Source organism: Leucopleurus acutus, assembly GCF_964270905.1.
Source record: "Leucopleurus acutus genome assembly, chromosome: 15".
NCBI lineage: Eukaryota > Metazoa > Chordata > Mammalia > Artiodactyla > Delphinidae > Leucopleurus > Leucopleurus acutus.
In genome coordinates this window covers 12763853-12784414 of record NC_139157.1, presented here as the reverse complement: position 1 = coordinate 12784414, position 20562 = coordinate 12763853, and the positions used below count along the sequence as shown (strand labels likewise).

Below are 20562 nucleotides of genomic sequence, written 5' to 3'. Positions count from 1 at the left end.
GGCTCCGTCTCAACCTTGCCCCACGCCAGGCCTCCGTCTACGCTGGATTCTTGCACCTGGGCTGGATGAGAAGTGGGGCTCTAAGCAGGACCATACCTCAAGGAATGTGAGCACCCAACACCGAGAGGACTTTATTCAGACTTTTTTAATGGGGGGCAGGGAGTTTACTCATTGAGTCAGCCCTCCTCAGACAGTACTTCTCCTAAGGCAAATGATCGTAAAATCTATATAACTGTTCAAACTGTTTCCCCCAACCAGAAGCAGAACTGCATATTATAGAAATGATAAATTAGAGAGGATTTCAGTTTCACTTGAAATATATGAATTTGAAACCTAAATTGGTTTACATGAAAGAATGAAAACAATCTTGAGAACTTTAGTGAGTTTGAGATACATCTAACCCTTCACAACAGGAAATGGAACCCACAAACTAGTCAGTTTCATAAAGGTCTTACATGTGGTTTATTTCACTGGTGAGTGACAAAAAGCCCAGCAAGCAGTGTGTATTTTATGAGACAGTTTTTCCACAGGGAATTATAACAATCATAACAAATACCCGAAGCCTAATCAGAGAGTTTCTCACACAATTTTCTTCCCATTGGCATGTTGTAGGTAAAACCGAAGAATTACTCTAAATTCTGAATTTGCCCTAACTTGGTTCTAAAACTTGAGAAAATTTTCTTTTAAATAAATATTCCCTTTTTATTGAAAAAGACTATTTTTCTTTTACTTTTTAAGGTGGTTAAAAAAATTCACTTGGTCATTAATCACTCAAAATCACACGTTGTATAAACTTAAAAAGGAACCAGTGTAAAAGATACAAATGGACCTCCTCTGATATTGAATGATGGTGCTCACAACCAAGATCAGGGTAATTATTCTATTGACTTCTAATATATATAGTAACTATTAACTCTTACAGGTACAACTTACCCCCCATGATATATTAAAATTCACCATAAAGTGGTTTGTTATTACATCAAACTTCACAATGGTCCTGGTATTAAGCAAAATTATATAGTGTTATGCTAGTCTTGATTTGTGGCATTTACCCAAGTTCCATGGTGTAAAACTTCACGATTGCCAATTTTAGCGCTACTTTAACGAAGCCACAACAATTCCTAAATATTTTAGATCCAAGCCAGCTCCAGCTGATAAAGCTATTAGGCATGTTTCTCCACAAACACCTTTGCCCCACAAACATCTTTCCCCCTTCCTGGCAAAATAAACTCAACTTTGTAAAGAGAATTTTAAAGCTTTTATATATTAAAATTTTACCTGTAAAAATACATGAAAAACTTGCTTAGTTTTTTTCAGAAGACTAACCACTTTAATATTACTTAATAAGTGAATATGAAAAGAAAATCTCTAATAGTGAAAAATGAAGACAGATAAGAGACTTTATAATAACAATAGACAGTAATTGAAAACAATGATAGCTAAGAAATATATATAAAGCTTATACTCATATAATGTTTGCCATAGGCCAGTCACTGCTCTGAGTCTTTTCATAAATACCTGGATTGAATTCTCACAACATTTATGGCTTAGGTGCTATTATAATGCACATTTTACAGATGAGGAAATTGAGGCAAACGGAGGTTCAGTATTGTGCCCAAAGTCACAGGAGTAAATGGTAAAATGCAAATATTTGTTTCAAGAGTAAAATTCACAAAGTAGTAGGCTTTAAGGTATTTGCTTTGGTTGTTGATGTTGTATAACGGAAGAGGACAGAGAAGCAAGAACTAGAGTCTGAGGGGAAGCTGGAAGCAATGGCACTTTCTACACAGAAGAGAAATTCGAGAAATATTATAAAAGAAGGACTAGGGGGCTTCCCTGGTGGCACAGTGGTTGAGAGTCCGCCTGCCGATGCAGGGGACACGGGTTCGTGCCCCGGTCCGGGAAGATCCCACATGCCGCGGAGCGGCTGGGCCCGTGAGCCATGGCCGCTGAGCCTGCGTGTCCGGAGCCTGTGCTCTGCAACGGGAGAGGCCACGGCAGTGAGAGGCCCACGTACCGCAAAAAACAAAACAAAACGAAAAACAAAAAAAGAAAGACTAGGGCAAAGGGGAAGAAGAAAGAGAGAGGAGAAAAGGAAGCACGGACAGGGAGCTGAGGGGGAAGAGGAGGAGGATTTTAGAACATGGAAAGTGAGGGAGAGCAGTGTGCCAGGGAAAGAGTTTCTAGCTTAAGCAATGGGATAAATGACATCAATAGAGGACACGGTCACATATACTGAATTATAATATATTCAGTAATAAACATATTGAGTTTGATGTACATAAGAGGCATCTGATGGAAATAGTATATATAGTACTTAAGGGTTTAAGAATTTGGAGGAAATCTGGAATAAAGACATAAAATTAGGAATCATCAGTGTACAGAGAGTGGACGTCTTGAGTTTGGATAAGATAACCCAGATGTGTAGAATGTCAAAGGGTTGAAGTCAGAATCCGAAGGAAGACCAGTATGTTTACACGGAAGCAGCAGGAAAGGTCTAGGAGACTGAGCAGAACAGCACAGGACAAAAGAAAACCAGGAGAGGAGCTGCCATGGAAGTGAGGGAGAGATTGAAGGGAAAGGTGAGCCCAAACCATTAAATACTACCAGTGTCAAAGAGAAAGAAAAAGTTACTGGAGACCTTGGCAAAACAGTTTCATTGTCGTGTTGGCTGGGAAACAAATTCCAGTGGGTTGGGGAGGAATGGGAATTAAAGAAGTCAACACAGCACTGAAGACTAGTCTCACCAGAGCCTTGATTGAAAAGAGGAGACATGACAGTAACAGGAGGGCCTAGGGCCAAAAGAGAGATCGTCACGTGTTTTTTCAAAACCACACTCCTGTGCTTATCATCTCTCCTGCAGTAAATTCCAGATACACACTTACTCACTGATAGTGGGGAGTGGCAATTGAAAAGCAATTTAACAACATGGTATCAAGAGTCTCAACTCTATCATATTCTAACTCACTGAGCACACAGCTCTTTCTTCCTTCTTTTCTTTCTTACTCTTTGATTTTACTTTTAAGGTAATGAAATCTAAATACACTCATGTCTCCCTATGTACAACTTCCCTCTCATTCACCCCAGGTTACACTAAGCTGAATGTGATTTTTATCATTCCCATGCGATTTTAGTATTTATAAGCAACATTCACAATACTATAAATAATAGCATTAATAGAGATACTTAATTTTTAGTATTGTGTTTCTGAGATTTTTTTCCATGTTGAGACAAGTAGCTCTAATTCTAATATAGCACTGTAATGAATGAAAATGACACAATTTATTTATCCATTCACTTAATGACCCACATTTAATTTACTATCACAACACTGTTGCAATTAACAACTTTGTATAACTGCACTGTGCCCCTGGACACGTGTTCCTCTGGGCTAGAGTATTTATCTGAGAGTGGACTTCATGGTCATAGGATACATGCATCTTTAATATTGCAGGTATCCCCAAATTGCTTTCAAAGTGTCCTACTTATAATCCCTCCTGCAATATATAAAACTTTTAGTTCTCTACAAACTGGAATATGTTTTGGTCTTTTCTTTCAAAATTTCAGCAATCTTTCTACCTGTTTCTTTTTTTATTTTAACTATTCCATTATTTTCTGCTCTTAATTTTCTGTCTTAATTTTTAATCTGTTTATCTCCCTGTGCCATACATGTCCTGCATAAATTTGTCAATTTACTAACACTCTTTTAGAAAGTATCCAACGTGGAAGGTATGCCATTTACTGAGCTTTCTATTTCAAACATTATGGTTTCTTTTCCAATACCTCAGTTTTTTCAAAGCCCACTTGCATTTTATACTTTTTCATTTGTGCCTGCTTTTCTTTCAAAATTGTACAAAAGATTCTTTGAGCTTCATACTTAAACTTTTTTGTCATGCTTTAAAATTTTGTTTTTATGTAAAATAAAGCTATACTTGAATTTTGTATTTGAGAGTCTATCTTTCTTAGCATTTCTCAAATCTGTTTTGGACTTTTAAGTTTGCAGAATTGTGAGTGGAAGGGCCTTATGTTCTCTCCCCCTCTCTCTCTCAGTCTCTCCCTCCCTCTCTGCTCCCCTTTCCCCCATTACGGCCGCACCTCCCTCCTTATCCGTTTGGACGTTGCCTCCACCGGATGTGGAATCGGTCCTACAATCAGGTCCTGACGCCGTCATGGGAACTCCTGCCTATCCAGTTGCTGGTCTGGCTGGTGACTAGGTTTAGCTCCTGATTTTGATACGTGTCCCTATTCCTTCCTTCTTAGGCCCTCAGGTAGCTTGTCGAATTGTGTAACCCCAGGCAGTGCTTTAACAACTGTTTTCTCTTTTCATCTTTAGCCCCTTTCACAAGTGGGGGAGCTGCCGTTTACCACTGTCATTGAGAAGTGAACGTAGGGGCTTCCCTGGTAGCACAGCCGTTAAGAATCCGCCTGCCAGTGCAGGGGACACAGGTTCCAGCCCTGGTCAGGGAAGATCCCACATGCCACGGAGCAACTAAGCCCGTGCGCCACAACTACTGAGCCTGCGCTCTAGAGCCTGCAAGCCACAACTACTGAGCTCGAGAGCCACAACTACTGAAGCCTACAAGCCACAACTACTGAAGCCCGTGCTCCTAGAGCCCGTGCTCCACAACAAGAGAAGCCACCGCAATAAGAAGCCCGTGTACTGCAAGGAAGAGTAGCCCGTGCTCACCGCAACCAAAGGCCGTGGTCAGCAACCAAGACCCAACACAGCCAAAAATAAATAAAATTTAAAAAAAGAAGTGACCATAGTTCTCTCATATTTAGTGGAGCCTTTTCCCACCTCCTTAACCTGGACCAGGAGGCAAACTGCTTCCTGCCTCCAGATGAGGTAGGTGCCCAGCAGGCCGTAGCTTCCGTCATGTTGCCACTTTTTATTTCTGATCCATAGAGATGGTTACTGTGTTTTTGAGCCTAACTGTGCTTTCCCTGTTTTCTATGTTTCTCTTTGTCTGTCACTGCTCTGTATTTACAGCAGAGTGGAGTGTCTACGTGTGAACCTGCAGAACCATTATTGAATGGAAGCCAGTCATTTAATGTATGAGATTCCATCTTGAAATCACAGTTTAAGTGTCAAGCGAGTCCCTTCCCACAGTAGCTTCAATATCCCACCAAGACATCTGTCCAATTCCGTTCCTGGCACCTTAGACTTTTTTCTATCCTAGAGAAATGTCAGGCACTTTAACAACTCCATACTTCTGAATGCTTTATTCTCTTCCCCCATTTTTCATCTGCTTAATGCTTACTCATCCTTTCAGATCGAGGTCAAATGCCACCTCCATCATAAAGCCCTTTCTGACTTTAGAAGGCATGAGCTCTTATAAAAATCTTACATTCACCCAGTGTTATTTATTTGTAGTCACTGTAACTATTGATTTATATTATTTCCCAAAGATCTTCATGGTAGGTACTATTTTTACCTTCCTTTTCACGAAAGGAACTTCATCTCGGTGTGCTTAAGTAACTTCCCCTCAGATCACGCATAGCTAGTAGCAGAGCCAAGACTAGGACCCAGGCCAGCCAGGCTCCTACGCCTATTGTTTAACTCAGTGTTACTACTTCTTCTGTCTTTCATATTCCACAATGCATTGCTGATGCCTCTTAAATGGATATTATAATCTATCTGTTTATATATCTGAGTGGTACATACATGGTAGTAACACAATCCATCTAATGGTCCAACCCTCTATCCCACACAGCTGCTCAATCACTTCCCCTGTTAATGTTGCTTTTTATCAAATCTCTTTTATCAGCTCTGTAGTTGAATGACGACTTTGCTTAGAGTGATTGGCCAAGCATTCAAGATAGAATTGACATTCTTGAACACGTCATGACTTCAAAATCTAGCACCTAGAGGGATGCCTGGCACATAGGAAGCATTCAATAAATATTTACCAAAAGATTACCCGGGTCTTGTATTAAATTTTACTTCCTATAATGCCTTAATAATAGTGCCTGGTACAAGTGGAGATTTAACAAATATCTGGAAAGCCATCTCTACTGTTTGATTACTCAGAGCTGAAAAATACCTCTGCTAACATCAGCAGAGAAAAGCAACATAAAAGTTGCTCCAACATCTTTCTTCCCCCAGAGAGGCACATACATAGAGAAAAGCCCCTGGGATCAGCTGACACTAAGCTTGAACCCACCCAGAGAGATGACCCTTGGCGTTTCCTTGAAGGTAAAATACTATTTCCTCAAAAAACACAGTAGCTCTCCAGCATCCTGTTTTAACCATATCCACCAAATACTCAGAATCAGGAACCCAAGAAGTAGGAAGGCGTGGGGTGGAGGAGAGGCGCTGGGAGGAGGGACACAAGTTTTCCAGTGGTAGCTAACAAGCCCTCACCCAGTCATCTGTTCCCCAGATAGCTGTCATGCACTTCTCCACTCGAGTCCTACTTGGGACAGAAAATATGCAAAACAGTCTCCTGCGTCCAAGGCAGCATTGGCACAGCCAATTCAACATAGAGTTCTGTTGATGGAGCCTAAAAAAACAAGGTGCCAACATTTCAGCTCTTTCTAGTTGATCAAAAAGGTGGAAAATAGATTCCTCACTTCATCCCTGAATATCACCACATCCCTGAGACACACACCATGAGCACAGGGATGGAGTGGGGGGCAGAGCAGGTTCCCATGGGGGCTGGAATCGTATCTGGGCTGCTCACAGCACACAGTACACATAAAGGCCAGGCAATACATGTTCTGTGAACAACGAATGGAGAGCTCTCTTGTGAAGAAATGCATCGGGGCCCAGTCTGCTGTTAGATCACCACACAGATGACAGTCCACGCAACAGCAGATAACCCAGTGACCACAGGGCCAGAAGCAAATGTCCATTCACGTTCAGTGAGCTTGTCCTAATCAGCAGAAAACTGAGCAATGTAACCATGATTTATACGCAGAGACTTTCGTTTCAGGAAAACGTTTTCACTTGACATTTTTTCCAGGCAATATTTACTGAAGTAAATTTATTTTAAACAATTTTCGAGAAAACACTGTCATAAAGTTTTGATCTAAGATGATTCTGACATTTCTTCCCCACTAGAGCAATCCCTGAAAGTAATCCCTGAAAGCTTTAGGTAAAAGAATTATGTACGATGGTAAAAGAGATGATGTGTACATTCCCTCTGAGCCTTGTCACCATTAAATTAAGGCTGTTTTCCTTCTCTAGGTAGAATGTTGTTACTAAAATCTGAGACCAGAGAAGTTTCTTACCCAAGCCTTAAGATTCACATGCTGGTCGTTATTATTTATTTATCTATCTATTTATTTTAATAAGAAACTAATCATAACCATATGACCCAGCAATCCCACTACTGCGCATATACCCTGAGAAAGCCATAATTCAAAAAGAGTCATGTACCAAAATGTTCATTGCAGCTCTATTTACAATAGCCAGGACAGGAAGCAACCTAAGTGTCCATCATTGGATGAATGGATAAAGAAGACGTGGCACATACATACAATGGAATATTACTCAGCCATAAAAAGAAACAAAACTGAGCTATTTGTAAGGAGGTGGATGGACCTAGAGTCTGTCATACAGAGTGAAGTAAGTCAGAAAGAGAAAGACAAATACCGTATGCTAACACATATATATATGGAATTTAAGGGGAAAAAAATGTCATGAAGAACCTAGGGGTAAGACAGGAATAAAGACACAGATCTACTAGAGAATGGACTTGAGGATATGGGGGGGCGGGAAGGGTAAGCTGTGACAAAGCGAGAGAGTGGCAGGGACATATATACACTACCAAACGTAAGGTAGATAGCTAGTGGGAAGCAGCTGCATGGCACAGGGAGATCAGCTCAGTGCTTTGTGACCGCCTGGAGGGGTGGGATAGGGAGGGTGGGAGGGAGGGAGACACAAGAGGGACGAGATATGGGGACATATGTATATGTATAACTGATTCATTTTATTATAAAGTAGAAACTAACACACCATTGTAAAGCAATTATACTCCAATAAAGATGTAAAAAAAAAAAGAAACTAATCATAAAAGAAAACTAAGCCATACGGATTTGGTGTATAATGCTTAATCACCACAGTATAATGTATGGAAAGCCTTATAAACATCAAGAATTACACAAATGGATGTTTAGCGATTGTACCAAATTTAATCATTTATGATAAAAATTTCCCCAAAAGCTACAGGTGACCCGGATCCTACAGGTGATTACCACCACTTACTGCACAGCTACTAAGTGCCAAGGACCAGAGATTCAATGGCAAGCAAGTTCTAACACAGCTTCCAGTGAAACCCAGACGAAAGAGAGCTGAACAAGGATAATGAGGTCTGCACACCATTACAGTGCTTACCTAGAACTGGGGAGTCAGGGCACGCCCTCCAGATAAAGACCTGCGCCTAAGAGGATGTGATACAGAGATGCAGGTACAAGCCAGGAGGCATTGACCACCGAGTGCAGGTAGGTTTTGGACGTGGTCACATTCAGAGTGGCCAAGCCACGTCATGTAAGTTATGTGTGAAAGTATGAAGTTCATCTGAGAGCCAAGCGAAGCCAATGAACAGACAGAAGCAGGGGGGTGGCAAAGTCGCATCTGCAGTTAGGAAAATGCACCCTGGCCGTTGCGAGGCGGCGGAGAGTAGTCGGGGGCGGGGCAGTTGAGAGCAGGTGCAGAGAGAGGCAAAGAGCCCAGTGAACAGAAGGACGGGCAAGCGTCGCATCTGCGAAGACGGAGAAATATTTAGGAGGGAAAACAGACAGAACTTGGTGAGTTAATACTTTTTGATTCTGTGTGAAGCTTTAGCTTTGAAAATTCTGCTCCTTCCCTTCAGAGGAGAGAAAACCGGAGGAAAGAAAAGAATACCAGCAGATACCAGCAACTCAGCTTAACAAAAAACGAGCAATGCTTTTTAACCATGCTATTCTATAATATACTATAATGAGATTTCAGATGCTTAGAATCTACTTTCTTGAACAGTTTTATTAGCACCACTTCACCATATCACCCTGCCCCGACCAGGTGGTCGGCTTCTCCTCTGCGTACCCCAGCACCAAGCAGAGAGCTCAGCACATGTAGCTCAATACATGTTAGTTTAGTGGAAATGAGGTGTAATTCGGGATGCGATTAGGCCAAATGTGTCACGCCTACAGAAACTACCTAGCATAAAAATAGGTCTCCTGTGCTACATTTTATTTAGAGAACAAATGACAGCAGAAAATTGAACTAATTTTCTGAATGGAAAGATAAAGTAGGGTAACCACTGAAAAGCAGCTGGAAGAAATGCTTAAGAGAGACATTAAGCAGTACTGCCCAGATGCTGATGGCTGTGAGATAAAAATAACAGGTAAATAGACACACAAGGAGAGCTGAGCTGATTGCGTCTAGGAGTGGAGAATGGCTCATGAAATGAGAAAGACCCATAAAGAGCCAGAGTTCCCACCAAGAAGAACAGAATCCACTTGTGCCCAGGACCAAGGGGAAGCAGGTTACCTATTACAGCAGTAACAGCTATAGACTGGGGGCTACAGAATGATATGTTAGTCCTTTGGTAATCACATCTGCCATCTTTGCTCCAAAACCAAAGGCTATACTTTTTTTTATAAGATGTGGAGATGTTAACTTGTTTCAAGTCACAATTAAATCTCCAATTCCCACCTATTACAGTGGTTGACACTTGATAAACTCAGGAGAGGTAATCAGTGAGCATTAAATGAATGTCTCAATGAATGAATGAACGAACTTATTCATTTAACGTCCTTAAGTGGTCTCTTATTATCTTAATTTCCATTCCCTTAAACATATAAGATGAACTCCTTCCAGCTGGAAGACTACATTTTTTCTTCAGAAAAAGCAAAGCAGTGTAATAATTAAACCCTCCATTACCTTTCTCAAGGATCCAACAGTCCTAATTCTTTCTTTTCATATCTTTGTTCCACATAACACATACACATGACACATATGCTTATAATCCCATGCATTTTTTTCTTTTTAAAACTTTTCATAAACTTTGGCTTTTCTGAACCTGAGTCTCCCTGACTCTATCTTTACAGATCTGTGACATCCATTTGCTTTTGCCCTTGACCAAACCACAGTGAGGGCTTCCCTGGTGGCACAGTGGTTGGGAATCCGCCTGCCAATGCAGGGGACACGGGTTCGTGCCCCGGTCCGGGAAGATCCCACGTGCCGCGGAGTAGCTGGGCCCGTGAGCCATGGCCGCTGAGCCTGCGCGTCCGAAGCCTGTGCTCCGCAACGGGAGAGGCCACAGCAGTGAGAGGCCCGCGTACCGCAAAAAAAAAAAAAAAAAAAAAAGTAAATAGCTAGGAGTCTTAAACAAATGCTTGGTGATCATAAGAAACCCTCAGACTCTAACAAGAGGATCATTTAATTCCATTGTGAATAACCAAATGGAGGACAATAAATAGCTAGCCAAACTTAAAATCGACATTTTTTACTCATTCATCAAACTGACAATTAATATTTCAAGTCTGAAGTATTCCAAAGGGTACTTACAAGATCACTGCCATCAGTAGCCATGTATGATGTCAACTTGATAGAAACAAAAACTAGAAGAAAAGAAGGATTTTCAGTTAAATGTGGGATTAAATTGTTCATAAAAGCGTATATCTCTTTGACGGGAAGAAGGGCATTTCTATTTTGATTGATGAATTTCACAATAAAAGTGATTCATTACATGGCCTTTTAATCCAGAATAAGCCCACTGTTAAAAACTGAGTTCATAAAATACGCCAGAATTTCATCTGCAAGTCTGTCAGTATTTTTTTCAAGTCTACAGCAAGATGTATCTATTTTTTATCTACTTAATATTGTATAATACATAAACGTATATCTTTGAAAAGTGAAAATATTTTCATCTTCATGATGAACAACATAATGTAACATGCAGAAATATTTGATCCATTACTATTATTCTGATTGTGTTAATTTAACAATTTCAAAAATGTAACTAATCCCTCTGCCTCAGAAGTCCCAACTTTAATATAAAGATGAGCCCCTTTTGATGTATTGCACTTTGTAGTGGATTGCCTGAAAAACAAGACACTCTGGTTTCAAGAAAAGGAGATGAAAACAAAAAGAAAAAAAAAATCTCATATCTTCAGACTTTGACAAGCGAGAAACTTGGTAAACATCCACAAGCCACTGAAACTCTCCCCAAAGCAAAGAGCTTTTCAGTTCTTCCCAGTGACACCATAAATGCAGATCCAAACCCCATGTGACTTTATTTCTTATACCAATGGTTCCCAAGTTCTGAAAGATGTATACCGCTTTTTTATGTCAAAAATGCCATATTTATATTACATAAATATGAATAAAACATTTATTTGTAAAATGCCAAAGAGAAAAACCACAATAAAAAGACCAACCAATTTAATTACTTAATTTTTAAATTACTTGTTTAAAAAATACACTAAAATATAAATAGAAAATCAAACCACAAGCTGATGAAAATATCTGCAATATACATTTAATACATGAGAATCATAACATAAAGAGTCCTTACTCACCAGTAAGAAAATAATAAGCAGACTGGGAGATGAAGATGGTGAAATAGAAGGACGTGGAGCTCACCTCCTCCCACAGATACATCAAAACTATATCACATGCGGAGCAGTTCTCACAGAACACCCACTGAGTGCTGGCTGAAGGTCTCATACAGCCACAGCTGCAAGAAAGACCACCACATGACTGGGTAGGATGAAAGGGGGAGAAAAGGAAGCGGGACGGGACCTGTACCCCTGGAGGGAGCTGTGAAAAGTTCCCTCACCCTGGGAACCGCCTTCACTGGCTGGGAGATCAGCCAGGACAGATAGGAAGCTTCAGGGGCTCAGAGGTGAGTGCAGCAGCCAGCTTGTAGAAGGCAGGACAAAGAGAGACCTGCACAGAAGGTCCTGGCCACCTCACTGCACGCCCCAGCCTGAAGCGCATACCTGCTGGAGTGCTCGCCGGTGGCAGCTGGGTTCTGATACTCGGGCTTCAGCAGACAAACCCAGGGAGCAGATTCAGTTAGGCCACGCAGAGACAGCCCCAAGGGCCTCAGGAGTGGTCCAGGTCACAGCTGGCGGTGTGTGAGGGCAAATAGGAGCCCTATTGTCACTGCTAGTGCAAAGGGAGGGGCATGGCCCTGTCACAGCAGCCTCATTCTCAGCCTGCTCACAGAGGGTGCAGCCCCAACTCTACAAGCTCTGGGCGCACCCAAACACCTGCAGGTTGCCCACACACAGAAGTGGGGCTGAAATCTGAACTGATTGCTGGTGGGCGCGTGACTTCCACAGATTTACGCCACTGGCAGATTTGTGAGCGCAGTGCCTGAGGGACTTGCAGCCTGATTGCCAGCTTTTCCTCTGCTGAGATGGGGCAGAGGGCAGTTTCAACAGTGCACTTTGTAAGCACGCACAAGGGTGAGAGGCAACATCACAGAGCACACGTCTCAGTGGACGGCTCCTGCGGGGGAATACCCACTGGCTCCTTTCCCAGCGAGAGTGCGCCAGTCCCTTTCCCAGCGAGAGTGCACCACAGCTTAGAACCAGATCTGAGGGCTTCTATTCCAATAAGTGGGGAGCAGGCCCTGCCCCCGACAGGGCTATGACAACCATGGAGCAAAGAGGAGACCCCTCCAACGTCCAGTGCAGGCTTTGGCCACCACAACATCAATCACACCCTCTATCAAGGGAATAATGGCCAGCACACACTGAGGAAAGATGTGGCAGGCATCCATACCGAAAACAGCCCTAGCACGAAAAATATCAGCCTCATACAGGACCCTAAAAATATTAGACTCAAATAAAAACAGCCCTTCAAGACCACAATAGATAACTGCTTCTCCTAAATTAATAGAGTCAGAGAAATATAAGTAAAATGAAGGAGAAACCATTCCCAATTAAAAGAAGAGAAATCCCCTGAAAGAACAAACAATGAGACAGACCTCTCCAGTTTACTAGACCCCAAGTTCAAAAAGGAAGTAATAAAAATCCTGAAGAAATTAAGAAAGACTATGGATAGAAGTGTGGATCACTGTAATGAGGAAATAGAAACTATAAAGAGAACAATTAAAATTAGACAACTCAATTGCCAAGATGAAAACTGAGCTAAATGCAACAAATAGCAAACTAAATAATGCAGAAGAGAGAAGAAGTGATCTGGAAGATAGAATAATGGAAATCACTCAATCAGAATAGCAGACAGAAAGAAAAATGAAAAATATGAAAGCAACATGAGACCTACGGGATAATATAAAGTGTGCCACAGGAAGATCAGCTCAGTGCTTTGTGACCACCTAGAGGGCTGGGATAGGGAGGGTGGGAGCGAGATGCAGAAGGAGGAGATATGGGGATATAGGTATATGTATAGCTGATTCACTTTGTTATAAAGCAGAAACTAACACACCAATGTAAAGCAATTATACTCCAATAAAGATGTTAAAAAAAAAAAAGCATGCCAATCTACACATAACAGGGATCCCAGAGGAGAAAAAAGAGAAAAGGGGACCAAAAAAGTATTTGAAGAAATTATGGCTGAAAACTTCCAAAACCTAAAGAAGGAAACATATTCAGGTACAGGAAACACAGAAATGAAATGAACTGTCAGAAAAAAAAAAAAAAACAAGAACCTCTTTTAAAATCATGTCAAAAAAAAATAAACCTCTTTTAAAATCATGTCAAAAAAAAATAAAATACCTAGGAATAAACTTGACCAAGGAGGTGAAAGACTTATACACTGAGAACTATAAAACACTGATAAAGGAAATTGAAGATGATTCAAAGAAATGGAAAGATACCCCATGCTCTTGCATTGGAAGAATTAATATTGTTAAAATGACCATATTACCCAAAGCAATCTACAGATTTAATGCAATGCACCCTATCAAATTACCCATGATATTTTTCACAGAACTAGAACAAATAATCCTAAAATTTACATGGAACCACAAAAGACCCAGAATTGCTAAAGCAATCCTGAGGAAAAAGAAGAAAGCTAGAGGCATGACACTCCCAGACCTCAGACAATACTACAAAACTACATAATCAAAATAGCATGGTATTAGCACAAAACAGACATATAGATCAATGAAACAGAATAGAGAGCCCAGAAATAAACCCACACACCTATGGTCAATTAATCTTCGACAAAGGAAGCAAGAATATACAATGGAGAAAAGACAGTCTCTTCAGCAAGTGTTGTTGGGAAAGCTGGACAGCTGCATGTAAATCAATGAAGTTAGAACACTCCCTCACAACAAACACAAAAATAAATGCAAAATGACTTAAAGACTTAAATATAAGACAGGACACCTTAAAACTCCTAGAAGAGAACATAGGCAGAACATCCTCCATCATAAACTGAGCTTGGTATTAACAGATCCACACTACTACATATAAAACAGATAAGCAACAAGGTCCTACTGTACAGCATAGGGAACTAGATTCAATACCTTATAATAACCTACAACGGAAAAGAATCTGAAAAACTATATATACATATGTGTAGATACATATATATGTATAACTGTATGACCTTTCTGTACACCAAAAACTAACACAACAGTGTAAATCAAATATACTTCAAGAAAAAAAACTAAAAATTAAAAAAATAAAATAGAGAACGAATAAAATAGCAAGTGAAGGAAAATTCAAAACATAAAAATGACTAATGTTTAATCTCATTAGTAATAAAATATGTGCAGAGTAAAACAACAGCCTAATTCCATTTTCATTCTTCAAGATTGGCATACACAAAAGAATTGTCAGAAGCCAAGTTTGCTGGAGGTGTGGTGAAAAGAATAATTTGTTGTTGGGATGTCAAATTACTACAGCCTTACTGGAGGGCAAGATGATGTTGATGACAGTGGTGACAACGGCTGCTGACATTTGCTGCATCTTTACTATGTGCTATCAACCATGCTTAGTACTACTGAGTTTTCAATATATTCTTAATGAAAAAGTAGGGTAAAATATATGCGATTTAACATCATTCAATTTTTATTATAAAAATGTGTGTTTACATACATACAACTCAAACATCAATGCAATGGGGAAAAAAGTCTGAAGAAATCCACAGCAAAATGTGTATAGTAATTATGAGTTATAATAATAAGTTATTTTTTATTCCCATACCTATTTATTTTCCTACAATAAGTGTTTATTTATAAAATGAAGATGTTCAGGTAAAATACTATGAATATTTTTTGATTCTGTATACTAATGTATTTTTCGTATCAATCAACTGAGCAAATACATAATAAGTAAAAGCTAGTTTTAATTCAGCAGCGCTTTTAGGTAAAGAAGCTTGCAGAACTTGTAGAAGTTAAAAGCGAAGCTTGGAATTGGTCTGGACTGAACTTAAATCCCAGCTTAAATACAGCTTTTACTCTGTAATCGTGGGCAAATAACTGATGTTTTGAGACCTCAGGACTCCCATCTGTGAAATGTGGATAAGAATTGTATTTTCTTCTTAGGATCAGATAAGAATTAAATGAGAAAATATCTTTATTTTCTTTATCTATAAAATATCTATCTATATCTATAAAATATCTTTATAAGGCCCTTTATAAGGGGCTTAACATAGAATAAATGCTCAATAAATTATTTTATTGTCATAAAACATACTCATTCCATAAGCAAGCATTTATTAAAGGTCAATTATATATACTCTTTAAATAAGTTGTAAGGGATCACAGTGTAACCTTTCCTGACTCTATGCAGATGGCTAATTGGCCCCTCCCCTATAATAACATAAATTGATTGCATTTATTAAGCAGTTACTATGTGCCTGGCCAATTGATGATTTAATATATCATGCTATACTATCGTTAGAACCATTTTATGAATAATATACTATTATTAGTCCCATGTCTTAGATAAGGCAATTTAGAGGAGGAAGTTAGTAAATAGGTATTTCCAAATTCAAACCCAGACTCCAGAGCCTGCTCTCTTAACCACCACAATATTATCCTGGCTCCCTCAAAGTCTCCCACTAACTCCTAATGGCCCTGGTATTGTACCATGATGCTCTGGACAGGTCTCCCTGGTTTGACAATGAGAATGTCAAAAAGGCAGAGGCCAAGACCCAGTCTTCTTTATGCCCCATGTTCTAGCCCAGTGAGGCACACAGCTTAGACTGTACCCTCAGGCAACTTTATTTTTTCAGTGGAAACCTAAACCCCTTCACTCAGCCAGCTTTCTAGCAGTAAAACAAGCACAGAAATGACAGGAGATGATGGAAGACAAAGGGGAAAATTCACCTCTAATTCTTCTCCTAAGCATTGGGATAGGTAGACAATACACTTCTTCAGTCACTGATATTAAGCCTTCCTTGGAACTCGAGGAATACTTCCCTTGTACATATTGTACCTCTTTACCACTTGACTGTCTCTTAAATGCATCCATTCTGTCTATACCCATTGCTACCACCCTAGCAATTGGACCACTTTTGGACCACTGCAGGAACATCCTAGCTGATGTCCTGGCTTTCCTTCTTGCCCAGAGTCATGTTTTTTCAATGCACATCTAACTATTCATCTCTTTCCTTACACTTCTACAATAGCTGTTGAGTCTTGAGATAAAGACCAAAATTATGAAAGGAAGGCTTTGTACTACCAGCCCTTTGCTTCCTTCTCCAACCTCAACTTGGATCATTTCCATGTCTCTTTCTTTCCATCTCCCTGACTCACTAGATATGTTTTAAATTCCTTAAACATGTTTCTACCAATCTCAGAACCTTTGTGCATGCTCTTCAACAGTCACCAGCCAAGATGACTTATACCATCTAATCTTTCAACACTCAGACCAAATATCATTTAGTCAAGAAAGCTTTCCATGATCCTTATTAGAGATCAATCTCCTTTTGTTTGCTCTCATAGTATTTTATCTTTTACTTATAGAAGGTCTCAGAGTTGTACAGAATTATTAATTTTGCAATTAGTTCTTTAACATCTGACCTCCCACTATAGTATAACTTGTCTAAGGGCAGGCACTCTGTCTTACCTTTTCTATCTGTTTACTGCTGTATCCACAGTCATTGTATACCAGGTGATTAAATAGACATTTGTTGAGCAAATGAATTAAAAATACAAAAAAATGAAAGTACTAAACTATAGATGAGTTTCCATAAAGAAAACCTATGAATTACAAATTTTTTCATTTAGTGAAATAGTACTGTCATGAATATCCCATGAGAAATCTTCCCAATCTGAAGAATATGGAAATGAAACTGTGTTGATTGATGTCAAACCTCCCAAATCAAAGAGCAAGTGGGTAGAAATAATATGCAATCACTGGTGCAAGGAAGCATAGGTGAGGGGACCTAGGAATGAATGTACCTTTGTGGAGGCTATGGGAGTGTTTACTTAATGATTTTGGAGTTTCGGTACTTTGTTCCCTGAGGTAGTTGACATATATAAAATCTAAAATTTCACCAAAATGATTCAATGATAAATAATATGTAGCTACAAGATTTGATAAAAATATTTATAAAGCACACCATAAAAGTAACTCATGAAAAATAATAATAATGCTGGCAACAGTGCTTCGGAAGTAATTATTTTTCCATTTTCCCAACCTTTCTGAGAATGTCAGTTTGAGCAAGGTGCCCATGAGTCAAAGAGTTAAAGGAAGAAGTAGTAGTTATTTGATATGTCTTGATAAAGAATTTTTGTATAGTTCCCAGGAATTAAAAACATATAAGAGCCTAACGACAGGGTAACAAATAACATTGTAAGTCAAGTTTCCAGTTCTTTGTTTTCAACAAAATTGAAGAAAAATCTACTTTAAGTCTCTTAATCATTAAAAGTAGTAGTTGTGGGTTTCCCTGGTGGCGCAGTGGTTGAGAGTCCACCTGCCGATGCAAGGGACACGGGTTTGTGCCCTGGTCCGGGAGGATCCCACATGCCGCTGAGCGGCTGGGCCCATGAGCCATGGCCACTGAGCCTGCGCGTCCAGAGCCTGTGCTCCGCAACGGGAGAGGCCACAACAGTGAGAGGCCTGCGTATCGAAAAAAAAAAAAAAAAGTAGTTGTGATAAATCACCATAATATTTGGCATATCCTTGGAAGGAGTCCAAAAAGTGCTCCATTCCCATCTATTTATTTATGTGAAAAATAGTTTTAAGTGCTCAGCATACATAAAAAACAATAATAGGATTAAAATTGGTTCTGAACTCTCATTCTAGAAGTAAATAATATTCATGGGTATGTTACATAATTAGAAGGAAAGCTTCATCTATGTCATTAAACAATGCATTTTCAATAAAAAATATTTACCTCTTGGGCTTCCGGGAAGATGGCGGAAGAGTAAGACACGGAGATCACCTTCCTCCCCACAGATACACCAGAAATACATCTATACGTGGAACAACTCCTACAGAACACCTAATGAACGCTGGCAGAAGACCTCAGACCTCCCAAAAGGCAAGAAACCCCCCATGTACCTGGGTAGGGCAAAAGAAAAAAGAATAAACAGAGACAAAAGGATAGGGACGGGACCTGCGCCAGTGGGAGGGAGCCGTGAAGGAGGAAAGGTTTCCACACACTAGGAGCCCCTTCGTGGGCGGAGACTGCGTGTGGCGGAGGGGGGAAGCTTCGGAGCCACGGAGGAGAGCGCAGACAGCAACAGAGGTGCGGAGGGCAAAGCGGGGAGATTCCCGCACAGAGGATCAGGGCCGACCGGCACTCACGTGCTCGAGACGCTTGTCTGCTGACCCGCCGGGGCGGGCGGGGCCTGGAGCTGAGGCTCGGGCTTCGGTTAGAGCGCTGGGAGAGGACTGGGGTTGGCGGCATGAACACAGCCTGCAGGGGGTTAGTGCACCACGGCTAGCCAGGAGGGAGTCCGGGGAAAAGTCTGGAGCTGCCGAAGAGGCAAGAGACTTTTTCTTCCCTCTTTGTTTCCTGGTGCGCGAGAAGGGATTAAGAGCGCTGCTTAAAGGAACTCCAGAGACGGGCGCAAGACGCGGCCAAACGGGCGGACCCCAGAGACGGGCCTAAGACGCTAAGGCTGCTGCTGCCGCCACCAAGAACCCTGTGTGCGAGCACAGGCCACTGTCCACACCTCCCCTCCCGCGGAGCCTGTGCAGCCCGCCACTGTCAGGGTCCCGGGAACCAGAGCCAACTCCCCCGGAAGAACGCACGGCGCGCCTCAGGCTGGTGCAACGTCACGCTGGCCTCTGCTGCCGCAGGCCCGCCCCCGCACTCCGTGCCCCTCCCTCCCCGAATCCGCGGCTCCTTTAACCCCGTCCTGTCTGAGCGAAGAACAGACGCCCTCCGGGGACCTACACGCAGAGGCGGGGCCAAATCCAAAGCTGAGCCCCTGGGAGCTGCTATGAGAACAAAGAAGAGAAAGGGAAATCTCTCCCAGCAGCCTCAGAAGCAGCGGATTAAATCTCCACAATCAACTTGATGTCTGTGGAATACATGAATAGACAAGGAATCATCCCAAATTGAGGAGGTGGACTTTGAGAGGAAGATTTATGATTTTTTTCCCCTTTTCCTCTTTTTGTGTGTATGTGTATGCTTCTGTGTGAGATTTTGTCTGTATAGCTTTGCTTCCACCATTTTTCCTACAGTTCTATCTGTCCGTTTTTTGGTTTTTTAAATTTTTCTTAATAATTAATTTTTATTTTAATAACTCTATTTTTATTTTATCTTTTTTCTTTCTTTCCTTCTTTCCCTCCTTCCCTCCTTTAGACAACGAATCATCCCAAATTGAGGAGGTGGACTTTGAGAGCAAGATGTATGATTTTTTCCCCTTTTCCTCTTTTTGTGAGTGTGTATGTGGATGCTTCTGTGTGAGATTTTGTCTGTATTAGCTTTGCTTCCACCATTGGTCCTAGGGTTCTATCCGTCCGTTTTTTTGGTTTTATTTTATTTTATTTTATTTTCTCTTAAGTTTTTTTATTTTAATAACTTTATTATATTTTATCTTATTTTATTTTACTTTATCTTCTTTCTTTCTTTATTTCCTTCCTTCCTTCCTTCTGCCCTCCCTCCCTCCCTCCTTTCTTTCTTTCTTTCTTTCTACTTCTACTAATTTTTTCTTCTACTTTTTCTCCCTTTTATTCTGAGCCGTGTGGATGAAAGGCTCTTGGTGCTGCAGCCAGGAGTCAGTGCTGTGCCTCTGAGGTGGGAGAGCCAACTGCAGGACACTGGTCCACAAGAGACCTCCCAGCTCCACATAATAACAAATGGCGAAAATCTTCCAGAGATCTCCATCTCAACACCAGCACCCAGCTTCACTCAACGACCAGCAAGCTACAGTGCTGGACATCCTATGCCAAACAACTAGCAAGACAGGAACACAACCCCACCCATTAGCAGACAGGCTGCCTAAAATCATAATAAGGCCACAGACACCCCAAAACACACCACCAGACGTGGACCTGCCCACCAGAAAGACAAGATCCAGCCTCATCCACCAGAACACAGGCACTAGTCCCCTCCACCAGGAAGCCTACACAACCCACTGAACCAACCTTAGCCACTGGTGACAGACACCAAAAACAACGGGAACTACGAATCTGCAGCCTGCAAAAAGGAGACCCCAAACACAGTAAGATAAGCAAAATGAGAAGACA

At 40.9% G+C, this 20562-nt stretch overlaps 1 protein-coding gene across 1 annotated transcript in view; it reads right to left on the bottom strand.

The window, feature by feature from the left end:
* The window catches only part of IPCEF1 (interaction protein for cytohesin exchange factors 1), a gene marked incomplete at its 3' end in the record, with an annotated part of 89738 nt that extends 79216 nt beyond the window's left edge, over positions 1-10522 (bottom strand). The window contains exon 1 of the mRNA XM_082855417.1: positions 10496-10522. Within this exon, the coding sequence (XP_082711543.1) occupies positions 10496-10519 (24 nt within the window). The 5' untranslated portion in view covers positions 10520-10522. The remainder of the gene's footprint in view (positions 1-10495) is intronic.
* Between the last annotated feature and the right edge of the window lie 10040 nt (positions 10523-20562).